Source organism: Rhinopithecus roxellana, chromosome 6 (assembly GCF_007565055.1).
Source record: "Rhinopithecus roxellana isolate Shanxi Qingling chromosome 6, ASM756505v1, whole genome shotgun sequence".
Taxonomy (NCBI): Eukaryota; Metazoa; Chordata; class Mammalia; order Primates; family Cercopithecidae; genus Rhinopithecus; species Rhinopithecus roxellana.
This window is the reverse complement of record NC_044554.1, coordinates 79,895,633-79,911,417: the sequence shown is the minus strand read 5'-3', so window position 1 is coordinate 79,911,417 and position 15,785 is coordinate 79,895,633. Positions and strand designations below refer to the sequence as shown.

General features: G+C 42.7%; 1 protein-coding gene across 1 annotated transcript in view; it reads left to right on the top strand.

Annotated features, from left to right (window-relative positions):
* The window catches only part of NUDCD3 (NudC domain containing 3), a 109,746-nt gene that overhangs the window by 72,921 nt on the left and 21,040 nt on the right, over window positions 1–15,785 (top strand). Inside the window, exon 4 of the mRNA XM_010374566.2 lies at window positions 14,773–14,916. Within this exon, the coding sequence (XP_010372868.1) occupies window positions 14,773–14,916 (144 nt within the window). The remainder of the gene's footprint in view (window positions 1–14,772; window positions 14,917–15,785) is intronic.

Genomic DNA, 15,785 nt, shown 5'->3' with positions numbered 1-15,785 from the left:
TGTTGATGTTGTTGCTTTCTGTTTGTTAGTTTTTCTCCTAACAGGCCCCTCTTCTGCAGGTCTGCTGCAGTTGGCTCAGGTACACTCCAGACCCTATTTGCCTGGGTATCACCAGTGGAGACTGCAGAACAGCAAAGATTGCCACCTGCTCCTTCCTCTGGAAGCTTCATCCCAGAGGGGCACTGGGCTAGTGCCAGCTAGAGCTCTTCTGTATGAGGTGTCTGTCAGCCCCTGTTGGAAGGTCTCTCCCAGTCAGGAAGTATGGGAGTCAGGGACCCACTTGAGGAGGCAGTCTGTCCCTTAGCAGAGCTCGAGCGTTGTGCTGGGAGAATCCTCCTTGTCAGGATCCGTTGCTCTCTTCAGAGCTGGCAGGCAGGAACGTTTAAGTCTGCTGAAGCTGCACCCTCAGCCGTCCCTTCTCCCAGGTGCTCTGTCCCAGGGAGATGGGAGTTTTATCTATAAGCCCCTGACTGGAGCTGCTGCCTTTCTTTCAGAGATGCCCTGCCCAGTGAGAAGGAATCTATAGAGGCAGTCTGGCCACAGCCACTTTGCCACACTGTGTTAAGTTCCACCCAGTCTGAGCTTCCCGGCCTCTTTAGCACTGTTAAGGGAAAACCACCTACCCAAACCTCAGTAATGGCAGACACCAAGCTCCATCATCCCTTGGCTCCCTGGTGTCAGCCTCCTTTCCAGGGGAGTGAACGGTTCTGTCTTGCTGGGGTTCCAGGTGCCACTGGGGTATGCAAAAATCAAAAAACCAAAAAACTCCTGCAGCTAGCTCAGTGTCTGCCCAAACAGCCTCCCAGTTTTGTGCTTGAAACCCAGGGCCCTGGTGGTTTAGGCACATGAGGGAATCTCCTGGTCTGTGGACTGCAAAAGCCTTGGAAAAGCTTGGTATCTGGGCCGGATAGCACAGTCCTTCATGGCTTCCCTTGGCTGGGAAAGGGAGGCCCCCTGCTCCTTGCACTTCCCAGGTGAGGCGATGTCCCACCCTCCTTCGGCTCACCCTCCGTGGGCTGTGCTCACTGCCTAACTAGTCCCAGTGAGATGAACAGGGTACCTCAGTTGGAAATGCAGAAATTACCCACCTTCTGCGTTGGTCTCACTGGGAGCTGCAGACTGGAGCTGTTCCTATTTGACTATCTTGCCAGATCCCCCCATATCATTCATTCTATTTTATAGATGAGAAATTGAAGCTGAGAGAAGTTACTGAATCATCCAAGTTAACTTGGAAAATCCACAGTGTCATCTCCCTTGTTGTTATGTCTGGAACAGTGAGCACTCTGGATAAGTTTTTGAATGAATGAATAGCTGCATGAATGAAGTAGCAAAGCTGTGGTTTGAGTCAGGTATGTCTGCTTCTAAACCTTATGCTTTTCCCTCTGGGCCACCCTCCTTACTCTATACCAACAAGTGGTGCTGGCTCCTTAGAAGGAGAGACTCTCCTGGAACACATCTCATGTGCATTTATAGGAAATGAACCTCTCTGTATGGTGGGGGCAACTTTGCTTGCACCCTGCATCCCACATGGTGCAGTAAGGTGACTAGGCTTAGTCCCATTCCTGCCTGGCTTGGGTAGGTGTGAAGTCCAGGCTGGCCTGGAGCTGAGTCCCTCTGGCCCTCCTGTCCTGTGCCTTCTGACTCCATGACCACTCCCTCTGCAGTCTCTCCTTCATTCTCCAGGGGCCACTTGAAATAGGCAGACATGTCCTAAACCTGCCCTGTGTGTAGGAGTTTGGGTGGGGTCCATAGCATCCCTAAGAAGACTGAGACTTTTGCGAGTGCCCTGTGCCTTTAAGGTACCACAGGCACAGATCAGTGAGTTGCTGGTGGCCTGGCTTCAGCAGGAAGTAGCTGTGTGCTCAGTTTTCCCTTCTTCCCACCCCACATCCCCAGTATGTCTCTTACCAGCAACTGGTGACCTCTAGAATCATAGACTTCAGTATAATTTTAAGATCAAAGTCAGACCAGATCACTAGGGATCATCCACAAGGAATTCTAGCTTCAAATGACTACTTCCTGTCTGTTTTTAATAGGCCAGGAGCAGGAGCTAACAGCTCTTCCCAAGTAGTTTATCCAGAATTTTGGGATTTTAGTGGGTTAGGTGTTGATGTCTATTTCATTTATTGTTAGTATTGCCATGTATGTAGTTGAATAAATTATGAAAAGCGTTGATTGCCATGCTTCATTCACTTGGCTAAAAAAATTACAGTTTCTTGGTTCTTTATCTGTCTTCTGAACTGCTCTTTCAACCTCTGGGGCTTTCTCTGAAAGGGTTTGTATTAGGCCCAAGCTAAAACTGGTTATTTTCTCTTTTTTTGACTTAAGAGACCCAGGTTAGCTAACAGCTTTCACCATACTTTGCATAGCTACCTGGGACAACTCCCCCCTGGAAATGGTGTCTCAGATGTGCTTGTTGACTATCTGGGATGTTGATGCCATGACTCTGCCCTATGGTCGGCACCGTGTTGTGAAGGTCCTGCCCTATGTCTTATCTCAAGTTCAGATTTACACCTCTCTCAAATGCACTTGTTATGACCTCTAAGATGATGTGGATCTACTATCACCAAGGATAGCCCTGGATTTGGCTCATTCTACATTAGACATTTTCTAAACATGTGGGCTGTGCTTTGTCCCAGTAACTGGGCATGTGGGAATCACCAAGACAGACAAGACTGCTGGTTTGGAGCTTATATCCCAGTGGGGTGCAGCAGTAAAAGTCAGCAAATAAATGAGCAAGATGGAGGCAGGTGCTGTATAGAACCTAAAACTGGTTGGTTTGTGTATTTAACCAGCACTTGTGTGGTTCCTTCTCTGTGTCTTGAAATAGTGAGTTGTCCCCTCCAGTCCTCCTATCATGCAGGCAGTCACTGTGCACCCATGAGGGCCACTGAGAGCTGTGTGTGCATGGTCTCAGCCAATAAGAGCCAGGCAACAATTAAGGCTTGCTCTGGAGCTAGTGTTCTCTCTCACCTCAGAGAAGGGTCGAAGGTGAAGTTTGGTTATAAATATCAGGATAGAAGGATGGAAGGAAGGTACTTCTTTTTTTCAGCGGCTTGTTTAGTAGTGGCTTGCCTAATTTATTTGTTAACATGGTATATCTATGTGACAATAGCATTGGCCTTTTATGACACCTGCTGACCTTATTTGTACTGGTGACCTGCCTTGGCATGCTTCATCTCCTGTGTGGTTGGAAAAACTTTTTTTTCTCCTTCAATAGTATTTTTTTTTTTCCCATGTCATTCTTATAACACTGCAGACCTCTTTTAAAAATTCTTGGCTGGGCATGGTGGCTCAAGCCTGTAATCCCAGCACTTTGGGAGGCTAAGGTGGGCATATCACTTGAGCCCAGGAATTTGAGACCAGCCTGGGCAGCATGGTGAAACCCCATCTCTACAAAACAATACAAAAAAAATTTAGCTGGGTGTGGTGGCATGCGGCTGTAGTCTTAGCTACTTGGGAGGTAGAGGTGGGAGGATTACCTGAGCCCAGGAGGTCAAGGCTTCTGCGAACTGTGATTGTGCCACTGCACTCCACCTTGGATAACAGAGTGAGACCCTATCTCAAAAAATAAAATAAAATAAAATAAAGTAAAAATAAAAATTCTTGGTGTCTTAATTGCTGAGTGATTTTTTTTTTTAAGTCATGCCTCAGTTTTAAAACTTTGGAAAAAGTTTATTTTGTATCTCTTGGATTTTGCTTGTCTAAGTGTTTTTCTTCAGAGCTGTACTTTCTTTCTGGCCTGGCTCTGGTTATTCCCTAAGTGTACCTGTCACGGTTGCCTGTCAGCAGTGTTTATTTTTGGTTTTTGTCTGTGGCACCTATTGGACATTGTCACGATGGTAACCCCGGCTGCAACAACTCAACTGATAAAATCAAAATCTGTTCTGGGTTGGTGATTCAGGAGCTTTGCTCAGGCAGCCCAGTGTTTGTGTTGGAGCTGTGGATAGAGCTTCACAGGAGAGCCAGAGCTCTACTCTCCAGCCGTAGCTTGATGCAGGCATTATCGTAGCTTTGCCTCTCCTGGAGTTTCTCATTGATCCCTTTTCTGTAGAAATGGATATGATGAGTTCACACCTGCCTCTCAAGGGTAGTGGGAGACAAATGAGAGTGTGTGCATAATGCTTTATGTTTTTTAGAAGAAAAATAGAGTGTTCCTATTTTACCTTGTAATATTTAAAAAAATCATCTTGCTAGTGAATCTGAAGGATAACTTCTCAAAATGAAGCTTTTAATTTCGTACATTAGTAAAATGTGGTTAGGTCTTTTCCATCACATGTTCTTTGCTCAATCTACTCTGCTCTGTTTAGGAAAAGCAGCTGATTCCCTCTCTCTCTCTCTCGCTGGTGTACCCACAGAATAGAGACAAGGAACTTTGAGTTTAATGACAGATGTTTTTGTGATTGTTCATGTCAGACCTGAGTGGTTATAAACCTGGCATTTCATTGAATCACACAGAATTGCAATACTTTTGAAAATTAAATTCCAGAGATTTTTAGTTTAACCTCTCATTTTGCAGATGAGAAAACTCTCATGGTGGGATGATGGTAGATCATAGACCAGAACTGAGGTCCTCTCACCCCCACCCTGTTTTATGGACTTATTGCAAATGAAGTCATGATTGGATGTTATTGAGTGACAAGTGAATCTGTTTCCCTTGAGTCTTCTTCCTCTCATAGATTGTGAGTGTTCCTGCAGGCTGGTGCAATCACTGTCGTGACCTGCCATTTTTGTCCTCACCCTGGGTACCTTTTGGAACACCACCTTAGCCACTAGGTGTGTCATGTATGGCTCTAACTCATCCCCAGGCTTAGATTCGTAGTGAGGCCTTGCCTGTGAGCTTGATGTAAGTGCTAGAATTTGTGTTACAAGCTCCATAACGTGTTCTTAGAAGTTGCTTAGGAAAAAATGCAGAAAGACGTTTTATTATAGGAAACTTCCATAGCAGAAAAGACTAATAGACTGCATCATTTTTGCATTTACATAATTTTTGAGTGCGTAACACATTTATATGTTCAAAAGCACAAACATGTATAACAACAACAAAAATCCCTTTCCTGCCTCTGTGTCTTTTCTGTCTTGTCCTGACCCCTCCCCAGCTAGCCCTAACCTAAGTCATCACGTAACTGGTTTTGGGGATATTTCAACAGATATTTTTATGTATGTATAATCAAGTATGAACATGTATTGCTCTGTCCCCACCTTTAGCAAAGATGGTACATTCCACTTTTTAAGATGATCTTAATGCCCTTGCCCAGTGTCATTTTGGCCCCACCAAGGAGACTCCCATCTCTTTGTACCTCCATGTCCCCAAGTGCCTGAGGGATGCCCAGTAAATTCTAGGTAGACCTTGCTTTCCCTGGTCATCTGGCTCAAGTGCCCCAAACCCACCATCCCTCATACCTGGGACTCCTGTTCTTTGCTTTTGCACCCTTCAAACTATAGGCTGATTATTAAACCAACCTCTTGTTAATGGACATTTAGGTTGTTTCCAATCTTTCCTGTTGTAAACAATAAAACAATGTCCTTTAATAAACTTGATTTTGCATTTATGCATTTTCATATAGAAAAAATTCCATGAAGTGTAGTTGCTAGATTGAAAGGTATATGTATTTCTAATTTCTTTTTTTTTTTGAGACAGGGTTTTGTTCTGTCACCCATCATGGCCCGCTGCAGCCTTGTCCTCCCTAGGCTTAAGCAATCTTCCCATCTCAGCCTCCTGAGCAGCTGTAGCTACAAGCGTGCACCACCATGCCCAGATGATTTTTTGTATTTTGTAGAGATGGGGTTTTCTCACGTTGCTCAAGCTGGTCTTGACTCCTGGGCACATGCAGTCCATCTACCTTGGTCTCCCAGAGTGCTGGGATTACAGGCCTAAGCCACTGCACCCAGCCTGTGTTTCTAATTTCTATAAGTGTTGCTAAATTATCTTCCATATGGGGTTATACTAACTTACATATCCATCAACAATGTATAAGAGCCCTTGGTTTTTCACAAATTTGCTGACAATAGTATGTTATCAAACTTTGGGGTTTCGTAAGTTGAGTAGATGAAAAATAGTATCTATGTGCAGTATGAATTTGTATTTCTCTTAGAGTGAGGTGGAGCATCTTTCTACATGTGACTGTCCTTTGAACTAGTTATATCTTTTGCCCATTTTCTATTAGGTTGCTGTACTTTTTCTTATTGATTTCTAGGAGTTCTGTATATATTAGAGAGATCAGTCCTTTGTATGTGATATGTATTGCTGATCTGTTGTCCCATTTTGTTATTAACCTTTTGAGTTGATTTATATTGATCCTCCCATCTCAGCCTCCCAGGAAGCTGAGACCACAGGCATGAACTGCCACATCCAATTAATTAAATTTTTTTTGTAGAAATGAAGTCTCCCTGTGTTTCTCAGGCTTGTCTTAAACTTCTAGGCTCAAGTGATCCCCCTGCCTCAGTCTCCCAAAGTGCTGGAATTACAGGCATGAGCCACCATGCCCTGCCTCACCTTACTAATTTTTATGTATTCGAGTTAATTGGTTCTTTGTTTTTTCATGGCTTCTGAAATTTGAATCAAGATTAAATAGGAGTAGATTGCATTTGGTAGAGTTTCTTTGGTCAGTTATTTGAACTTTTGCTGCCTTATAATCCACTTTGATCTTTTTACCCCATTAGAGTCGTTTTGTCTAAATTCTGCCGATGGTTTCTAATTTAATTGTTGTAGAAATGAAGTGATTTGTTTTCTTCATAGAAGACTTCTAAGTGGCAATTTGGGCACCATCTCATTTATTCATAACCAACAGCTTAACATAGTATGAATTTTATCACTTACAGTTGATCTTCCTATTGTATTTGATTAGATACAGGCATTCTAAAATGCAAATATTTAAAAAATACAGATAGAACTTGAAATTGAACAAAATTAGATACAACTGAAGCTGAAAATGGACACTTGATTTTTAAAAATTGTAATAAAATGATCTAGATTGTATACACCATCTGTTACAAGTTGTATGTGAATAAGGATTTTGTGCCATGTTGGTTGTGAGTACTCTGGGTTTTAAACTGGTTTTTGCGTCGAATATAACTTTAATTATGCTCAGTACACGTGGATGTGTTTTTTGGGTATATCTACACACAGTGCACTTGCATGTGTATCTTCATCTTATTTATTGTTTGGTAAGGGACACATTGCTCAGCTTCCTGGATATCTTCCTAGTCTTAGAGGGGCCTCAGTGGTAGGGTTCTCATCAGAATTTAAGGGTGATGACTTCTGGCCTGTTACATGGCATCTGCCTGAACATGAGTGTGCCACAAGATTGTTTCTAAGGTGGTCTCAATCTCTTTTCTTCCTTCAGACTACCTTGCTTGTCCTTTGCTGGCATCTGAGGACTTGTCCTGTGGAATGAGGCTAGAGAGAAAGAGGCGTCTCTATTTCCCCACTGTGCATCTACTTGTACCCCCAATCTTTACCACCCATACATGGACATATGCTTCCAGTTCTCTGGACATATGTTTTCTGTCTTCACCACTAGTGTATATACCTACAGGGTGGAATTGCTGGGTCATGTGGTACCTCTGTAATTAACTTTTTGAGGAACTGTCAAACAGTTTTACAAAGTAGTTGCACCATTTTATATTTTACAGATCCACCAGAAATGTATGAGGGTTCATATTTCTCCATATCCTCATCAACCCTTGTTATTGTCTGTTTTGGTTTTGTTTTTTAATTGTAGCTATCCTACTGGGTATGAAGTAGGATTTCATTGTTTTGATTGGCATTTCCCTCATGACTAATAACATTGAGCATCTTTTTACGTCCTTATTTTCCACTTGTATATCTTCTTTGGAGAAATGCCTATTCAAGTCCATATGCATGTTTTAATTGGGGTGTTTGTCTTTTTATTGTTGAGTTGTGAGACTTCTTTACATATTCTAGATACTACATCCTTGTCAGATACATTATTTGCAGATATTTTCTCCCATTTTACGGGTTGTCTTCACTTTCTTGATACTACTCTTTGAAGCACAAAAGTTTTAAATTTTGATGAAGTCAATTTTTTTTTTTTTTTTTTTTTTTTGCTTTGGCTGCTTGTGGTGTTATATCTAAAACACCATTGTCTAACCAAAGACTACAAATTTTAGCTCTTGCATTTAGGTTTTTGATCCATTTTTAGTTTAAAAATTTTATTATATGCTATGAAATAGTTGTCCAACTTCATTTTGAATTAGTAAAACAGTTTCATTCTTTTGCGTGTGGTTACTCAGTTCTCATGGTACAATTACTTGAAAATACTGTTCTTTTTCCATTGAATTGTCTTGGTACTCTTGTCTAAAATCAGTTGATCGTAAGTGTATGAGTTTGTTACTAGACTTTATTTTGAGATGGAGTCTCACTCTGTTGCCAGGCTGGAGTGCAGTGACGTAATCTTGGCTCACTGCAACCTCTGCCTCCGGGGTTCCAGCGATTCTCCTGCCTCACCCTCCCAAGTAGCTGGGACTACAGGCATGCACCACCACGCCCAGCTAACTTTTGTATTTTTAGTAGAAATAGGGTTTCCCCATGTTGGCCAGGATGATATCGATCTCTTGACTTCGTGATCCGCCTGCCTCAGCCTCCCAGAGTGCTGGGATTACAGGTGTGAGCCACCATGCCTGACGTGTTACTGGACTTTTTGTTTTGTTTTGTTTTGTTTTTTGTAACAAAGTCTTGCTCTGTCACCCAGGCTGGAGTGCAGTGGCCTGATCTCTGCTCACTGCAAGCTCCGCCTCCCAGGTTCACACCATTCTCCTGCCTTAGCCTCCTGAGTAGCTGGGACTACTGGTGCCCGCCACCACATGTGGATAATTTTTTTGTATTTTTAGTAAAGACAGGGTTTCACCACGTTAGCCAGGATGGTCTCAATCTCCTGACCTCATGATCTGCCTGACTCGGCCTCCCAAAGTGCTAGGATTACAGATGTGAGCCACCGTACCCGGCTGTTTACTAGACTTTTAATTCTGTTCCATTGATCTGTGTAGATGACTGTCCTTATGCCACTACCACACTGTTTTGATTACTGTAGCTTTATAGTAAGTTCTGAAGATTTTATTCCTTGTTTTTGTTCTGTTCCTTCATTATTGACTTGGCTTTTTTGACAGTTTGATTATGACATCTAGGTGAGGCTGGCTTCCTTTTAGTTTATTTTACTTGGAATTCATTGAACTTCTTGGGTGTAATTTTTTTTTCATGCCAAATTTGGAAAGTTTTTAGCCATCATTCTTTCAAATATTCTTTCTTCTTTTCTCTTCTGTATGTTGGTATGCTTAAGAGTGTCCCTCAGGTTCTGTGGCTCTGTTTATTTTTCTTCACGGTTTTTTCCCCGTTTCTCAGTTTGGGTAATCTCAATTGACCTGTCTTCAAGTTTGCTTGTTCTTTCTTCTAAAGCCTAAAAAGTGGTTCATGAACTCTTATCTTTTTCCTGTTTTACTTTTGAACTCCGGAATTTGTATTTGATTCTTTAAAAAATAGTAATAATAATTTCTATCTCGCTATCAGTATCAATGGTGATATTGATATTTATTGATACTCTCTACTTACGAGACTTTATTCCATACTTTCTTTTAGTAATTTTTGCATAATTTTCTTAGCTCTTTGAGCATATTTAAAATAGTTGAGTTAGAGACTGCTTTCTGCTAAGATCATGTGCGGGCTTCCTCAGGGACAGATTTTATTGATTGCTTTCTTTTTCCCGTGTATGGGCCATACTTTGTTGTTTCTTCGTAAGTCTCATAATTTTTTTTTTTTTTTTTTTTTTTTGCTGTTATTGAAAAATGGATTTTTAAATAACACAATGGGGTGACTCAGGAAATCAGATGCTCCTTTCTTCCCCATGGTTGCTATTGGTACGTGAGTTGTTCTTATTTAATGACTTTTCTGAACTAATTCTGTAAAGTTTATATTCTTTATTGTGTCTCACCAGTGAAATCTCTACTTGGTGAACTTGGTGGCCAAGTAATTATTGGATGGCGATTTCCTTAAACCCCTAGGATCAGTAAACACGTGTTTTTGTCGAGGGACTTCATCTACCTATTGGAGCATACCTTCATCGTTTGGCCCAGCAGTTAAAAACTGCCTTAGCCTTTATTTCCTGCTGATGTTGAGTCAAAGTCAGCCAGAGGTGAGAGCTTAAGGCCTTCCTAGGTTTTCCCTGAGCATGCACTGAAGCTCTGTACATTCATGTGTCCTTCTAGATTCCTGGGAAAATGTCAAAGCTTTTCAAAGTCCCCATGGACATTTTATTTCCCACCCTTGCCTTTGGTTTGCCTCAGTTGTTATGTGCCACCTCAGGAGGCTGCCAAGTTAAAACACTTGCCTGTATTTTCAACAAACATTCCTGGGTGGGGTGGAAGGCTTTTCTGAGTTTAGCCAGAAACAGTCAGTCTTGCAAATGAGGTCTGACAGGGAACCATCAGACAGGTCAAATAATGACAGTTCTTTGAGAATGAAACTTTGAAAGAGCTCTGAGAGCACTGTTTTCTCCAGCGATGGCTGCTACGCTGTACCAGGAATGCGGCCTGCTGAGAGCCTGGAGAGTGGGGATGGGTCTAGGCCAAGTTAAAATATCACAGAGCTCACTGTTCTTACTGAGATGTGGTTGTTTTCCTTGAATTAATGCTCCCTGGGTTCCTGCAAACCTTTGGTTAATTTCCAAAATCCATAAGAAGATACTGACAATTTTTGCCAACTTTTTGGTTGCTTTTATGGAGGAGAGCTTTTTGGAGGCCCGTAGTAACCACCATTTTCACTGGCATCCTTTGGATCAGGAATCTCTTAAATCATTCTTGTTTTCCTGGGGGTTCTTGCTGCCCTTCTTTTTTATCTTGTTATCAAAAATAGTATACTTTCATCGTAACCTCAGAATTAGCCAGATTCATTAATACTGTGTATTGTCTAGAAATCTCTTTCTTCCTGAACTCCGCTCTAGACTGGTTATTTCCTGCTTTGCTGTATAGCTACACTCCTGGTATTTTCTTCCTGCATATCTAGATTAAATACACTGTGTTTTGGACTTGAGTTGGATATTCCTCTTTTTCAGTTTTCATCTTCATTTTGTTTTTCTCAAAGTGATATTTTATGTACAATTGTATATCTTCAAATGCATTTATTTTAACTTTTCACTTATTTCTCAATTTGGGTGTATGTAGAATTCTAGCTGAAAAATAATTTCCCCTTGTTAAGATTGAAAGGGATATCTTCTTGTACCCAGTGTTGATTCTGGAAGTCTATTCCATCTCTTTGTGAGTAAGCTTTTTCTCTTTCCTTGGAACTTTTAGGACCTTTTTAAAAACACTCAGTGTCATAAAATTCCATGAGTCTTTCATTCATTCTGCTTAGCTCTTGCTGGGACTTTTCAATCTGGAGGCATGTTTTTCTTTGGCTCTGGAAAATTATCTTATTACTGTCATAGTTTCTGGAATGCCAAATTGATTGCCTGAATTGATCTCTGTTTCTACCTTGATTTCTTTGACTTTATTTCCCAGCCTCTTTATTGAAGTTTAATTTTAGCTACTATATTTTAAATTCTTATGTTCTTTCTTTCTGGCCTAATTGTTCGATTTTCATATTTTATTCTGGTTATATAGATACAGTATCTTCTCAGATCTCAGTGAAGACATAAAATAGAAAATTTTTTGATATCTTGTTTCCTAATTAGCTCTGTATTTTTTTTTTTTTTTACTTGTTTTCATCTGGCTGTTTTTTCTCATAAGATGCAGTCCTCAGTTCTCTAGTAATTTTTTTTTTTTTTTTTGGACAGAATTTCACTCCTATTGCCCAGGCTGGAGTGCAATGGCGCGATCTCGGCTTACTGCAACCTCTACCTCCTGAGTTCAAGCTATTCTCCTGCCTCAGTCTCCATAGTAGCTGGCATTACAGGCATGCAACACCACTGGTGCCTGGCTAATTTTGTGTTTTTAGTAGAGATGGGTTTCTCCAATTTGGCGAGGCTGGTCTCAAACTCCCAACCTTAGGTGATCTGCCCACCTCGGCCTCCTAAAGTGCTGGGATTACAAGTGTGAGCCACCATGCCTGGCCCTTTTTTTTTTAATACAAAAATATTTTTCTCCCATTCTTTTGAGTGTGGGACTGTGTTGATGGGTTTGTCTACTGTGTGTCTGAAGTCTGCTCTTCCCACCACCACTGACAGCTGAGTGGATTTACCAGTCAGCTTTGCTTTATAGGACATGGGGTCTTGGCCATTCTAATGCTTGAGTGAGTAGGACTTCACTTGACACACAGGCATCCACACTAGGTCCTCAGACTGCTGGTTAGTATCTTTGGAGCAAAGTCCTCCATTCTTCTGTAGCAAACAGAGGGATTCCTGTCCCTTTTAATGGGGCGTCCAGGGCCACAGCAGTTCCCACATGTGCCCCTGGCCTTGCTCCTGCCCTGCATACCTGCTGACTCCCAGCTAGAGCCCATGTAGCTGTGGCTTCTAGATGTCTCGTACCCCATAGAATTTGTCTCCTGTGTCCCTCCTCCTTTTGTCTTCCGCAGATTTGTTGACATCTCATCTGTTCCTGGCCTCCCTCTTCCCCCATTTTCACTATCTGGGTTTTTTCTCTTCATGCCTTTTATGTCTGCAGGTCACAAGAGGTCAGAAAGTTGACTGTCTGTACCCAGTGTGACATCTTCACCTGGGACCTCTGTAAGCATTTCTTGTCTGGTTTTCTCTCTTGATGATTTGGTTCATTCCCCTGGGTAGGCAGTGTGAGAAGCTTCCCCAGATTTGGAAATTATGTTATATAGAGCTGGGTGGGAGAATTACATTTGTTAAGTGAGCTTGTTCTTGTGAAGGCAGGACTGAGGAGCCTTGTGTCATGGCCCTCTGTGTCATGTTTCCATTGCACACAAGTTTATGGTTAGACATGATTTGGCCCAACATGTGTCTGGTTCGTTTCAAGAGTGAGTGGATCTATTGTTCCATTTGCTCACGTTCCTCATGGTATTAGAAGGTCAGGAATGAAGCTCAGTTGCCTATTGTTCAATAGGACTAGCCAAGTAAATACCCTTTTCCATGGTAAATTCCCCTATGAAAGGTCATGCAAGTGGAATTGCGGTCTCATGAGAGGATGCTTCCTTGGAGTCTGCATGTGAACCTGGCAGAGCTGCCCATGGCTAACAGAATATCTTCACTGTGTCCCGCAGTGGGCAGCCTTCTGCCACCTTCTCCCCTCACTGCATGGCTCAGGAACTATCTTTCATTTAGAAACTATCTGATGGGCTGGATGTGGTGGCTCATATGTGTCATCCCAGCACTTTGGGAGGCTGAGGCAGTAGGATCGCTTGGGGCCAGGAGTTCGAAACCAGCCTGGGCAACAGCAAGACCCCTGTCTCTACAAAAAATAAAAATAAAATTAGCCAGGCATAGTGGCACTTGCCTGTAGTCCCACCTACTTGGGAGGCTGAGGTGGAGGGATTGCTTCAGCCCAGGAGTTTGATGCAGCAGTGAGCTGGGATCACGCGACTGCACTCCAGCCTGGGCAATGCAGTGAGGCCGTGTCTCTTAAAGAAAAAGAAGAAAAACTGTCTGACAGCAGTGACTCCTGCACATCATTTCTTCCATTTCCCTTTTTTATTTACGAATTTTAAAATACAGTTAGGTTATGGTATTGTATTTCATTGGCAAATACTAAACTCCAGTTTGGAAAACCTATCAGTTTGGGTTGTCTTTTTTTCCAATCATTTTATAAGCATTTAATGAGTCACCTACCAGATGACATGGAGAGTAGCTTCCAAATTGTTTTTATTCCACATACCTATTAGAAAAAAGTTTTAAGTACTTGATCCCAGTGTCTTCTTAATGCATGCCTTATACAGATACAAAATGTAAATGTTTTATTTCCTCTTCTAATTACTGTCTACCCCTGTGAACCCCCTGGGGTACGCATACCCTGCTTTGGAGACTGCTGGCTGGAATACATGATATGAAGTAAAAGGAATCCTACTCCCAGCAGCTGCCAGTCCAGTTCTGGAGACAGACAAGTGGTGGGGTAGGGATAGGTGTTCCTAGGGCAATGGGGAGGGCCTTGGGGCCATTGTCAGCCTAGGACAGGCTCAGAGGGAGGAGGGTGAGCTGAGGCTTTTAGAGGCTTGGTTTTATAAAGAACCGAGACAAAACGCAAAACCATGTGCGGATGTTGATGGTATAATGGTGAGCATAGTTTCCTTCCAAAACCAAAGGAATTGGTCTCATACTCTTGGATGAAGACCAGGCTGTAGTCACCAGGCAGTACAGTAGCTCACAGAAGGAAAAGGCGGTGCTTGTCTCTTGTACAACAGTACTGGGGTGAGCAATTCAGGATGTGCAGCCCCGTCAGCTCTCTTGGTTGCTGTGGTCCAGGGCTGGGCTCCTGCATCTCCCAGGTAGCCACAAGGGGAGGCAAGGGAAAAATACTCACCACTTGTCTCCTCTGCTTACTTTTTTGTGGTGACAATTGGTCTCCCTTAACCGGAGAAGGGAGAAGAAGATTGGGTCACAGCAGCTTCCGCCACAGCACTTGATGTTACCAATTATGCTGAGAAAGATTTTTTGGTGGATTTACCTACATGAGCTGACATCTGCAGGTTGCTCTAGGTATAAATTAAGCTGATACGGTTTTCTTCACTGAGATGCCTGTTGAGCCTGATGACAGCGCTGTAGTGTGCAGTCAGGTACCTTGGAAACCATCACCCCTCCCACTGTACAGCACACCAGTGGTCACCCTGATAAAAGAGATGATTTTCTTCTGCTGTGTTTGCAGGTCTCAGTGGCCCTTAGCAGCAGCTCCATTCGTGTGGCCATGCTGGAGGAAAATGGGGAGCGTGTCCTCATGGAAGGGAAGCTTACCCACAAGATCAACACTGAGAGTTCTCTCTGGAGTCTCGAGCCCGGGAAGTGTGTTTTGGTAAGTTTGGGCACCTGTGTGCAGGGCTCCCAGGTAGACTTCAAACCTGCAGTGATGCCCCTTTTGACCAACAAACCTGTTTACACTTAAGCAGTGAGGCTGTTAATTTCAGCTGCTGGGGCAGATGGGTTTTCCTGAGCATTTTCCCGACTGCTAAGAGATTGCCTCTGTGGGCACTTGAGCTTTGGCCCTTTGAGGTCTTGGTCATTCTGAAGAGCTCCACTGTTCTTACATCTAAGGCAAAAACAAGTAAGTTGAAAATGAAAAGGTAGGTTGAATTTTTACAGATGCTACTCTGGAGGGTGCAGAGTTAATAAATTCAGAGAATCAAGCTCATTGACCAACTGGCTCTCCTTACCCAGCTGCTGGTTAGGCATTAGCTAAGAGTTCAGGACAGTAAGATTAACGTGTGAATCCAAATGAACAGCTCACATGTTACCAGTTAGCAGACTCACTCACAAACTGGGCTGCATGCCTGAACCAGATCTGTTGGTGTCTCACCTCCTTCTCCCCTGTGAAAGCTTTGAACCCTGTCAGTGGTGGCTCTGTACTGGTGCCCAAGTGGAGGTCACCTACAGATAAATTGAGGCACAACATGTTCTGAATTAACTTGTTTCCTCTTTCCTCCTACTGGGGTGCTTACAGGGCATGGTAAAAGGGATAAAGGTAAAAAAAATATTAAGTCTGGACCAAAGTCTTTAGAATTTTGTACAGATATATTCATATGTGCAAAATATGCAATAAAGATATCTGTTTTGGTTTCTATAAGACATGCTTGGTAGGCTTCTGTCTGGGCTTCCCTGGCCAGTGCTGACTAGCAGGGACAAACTATCTTTTGGGTCCACAGTGATTCTGTCCTGGCTGCCCTC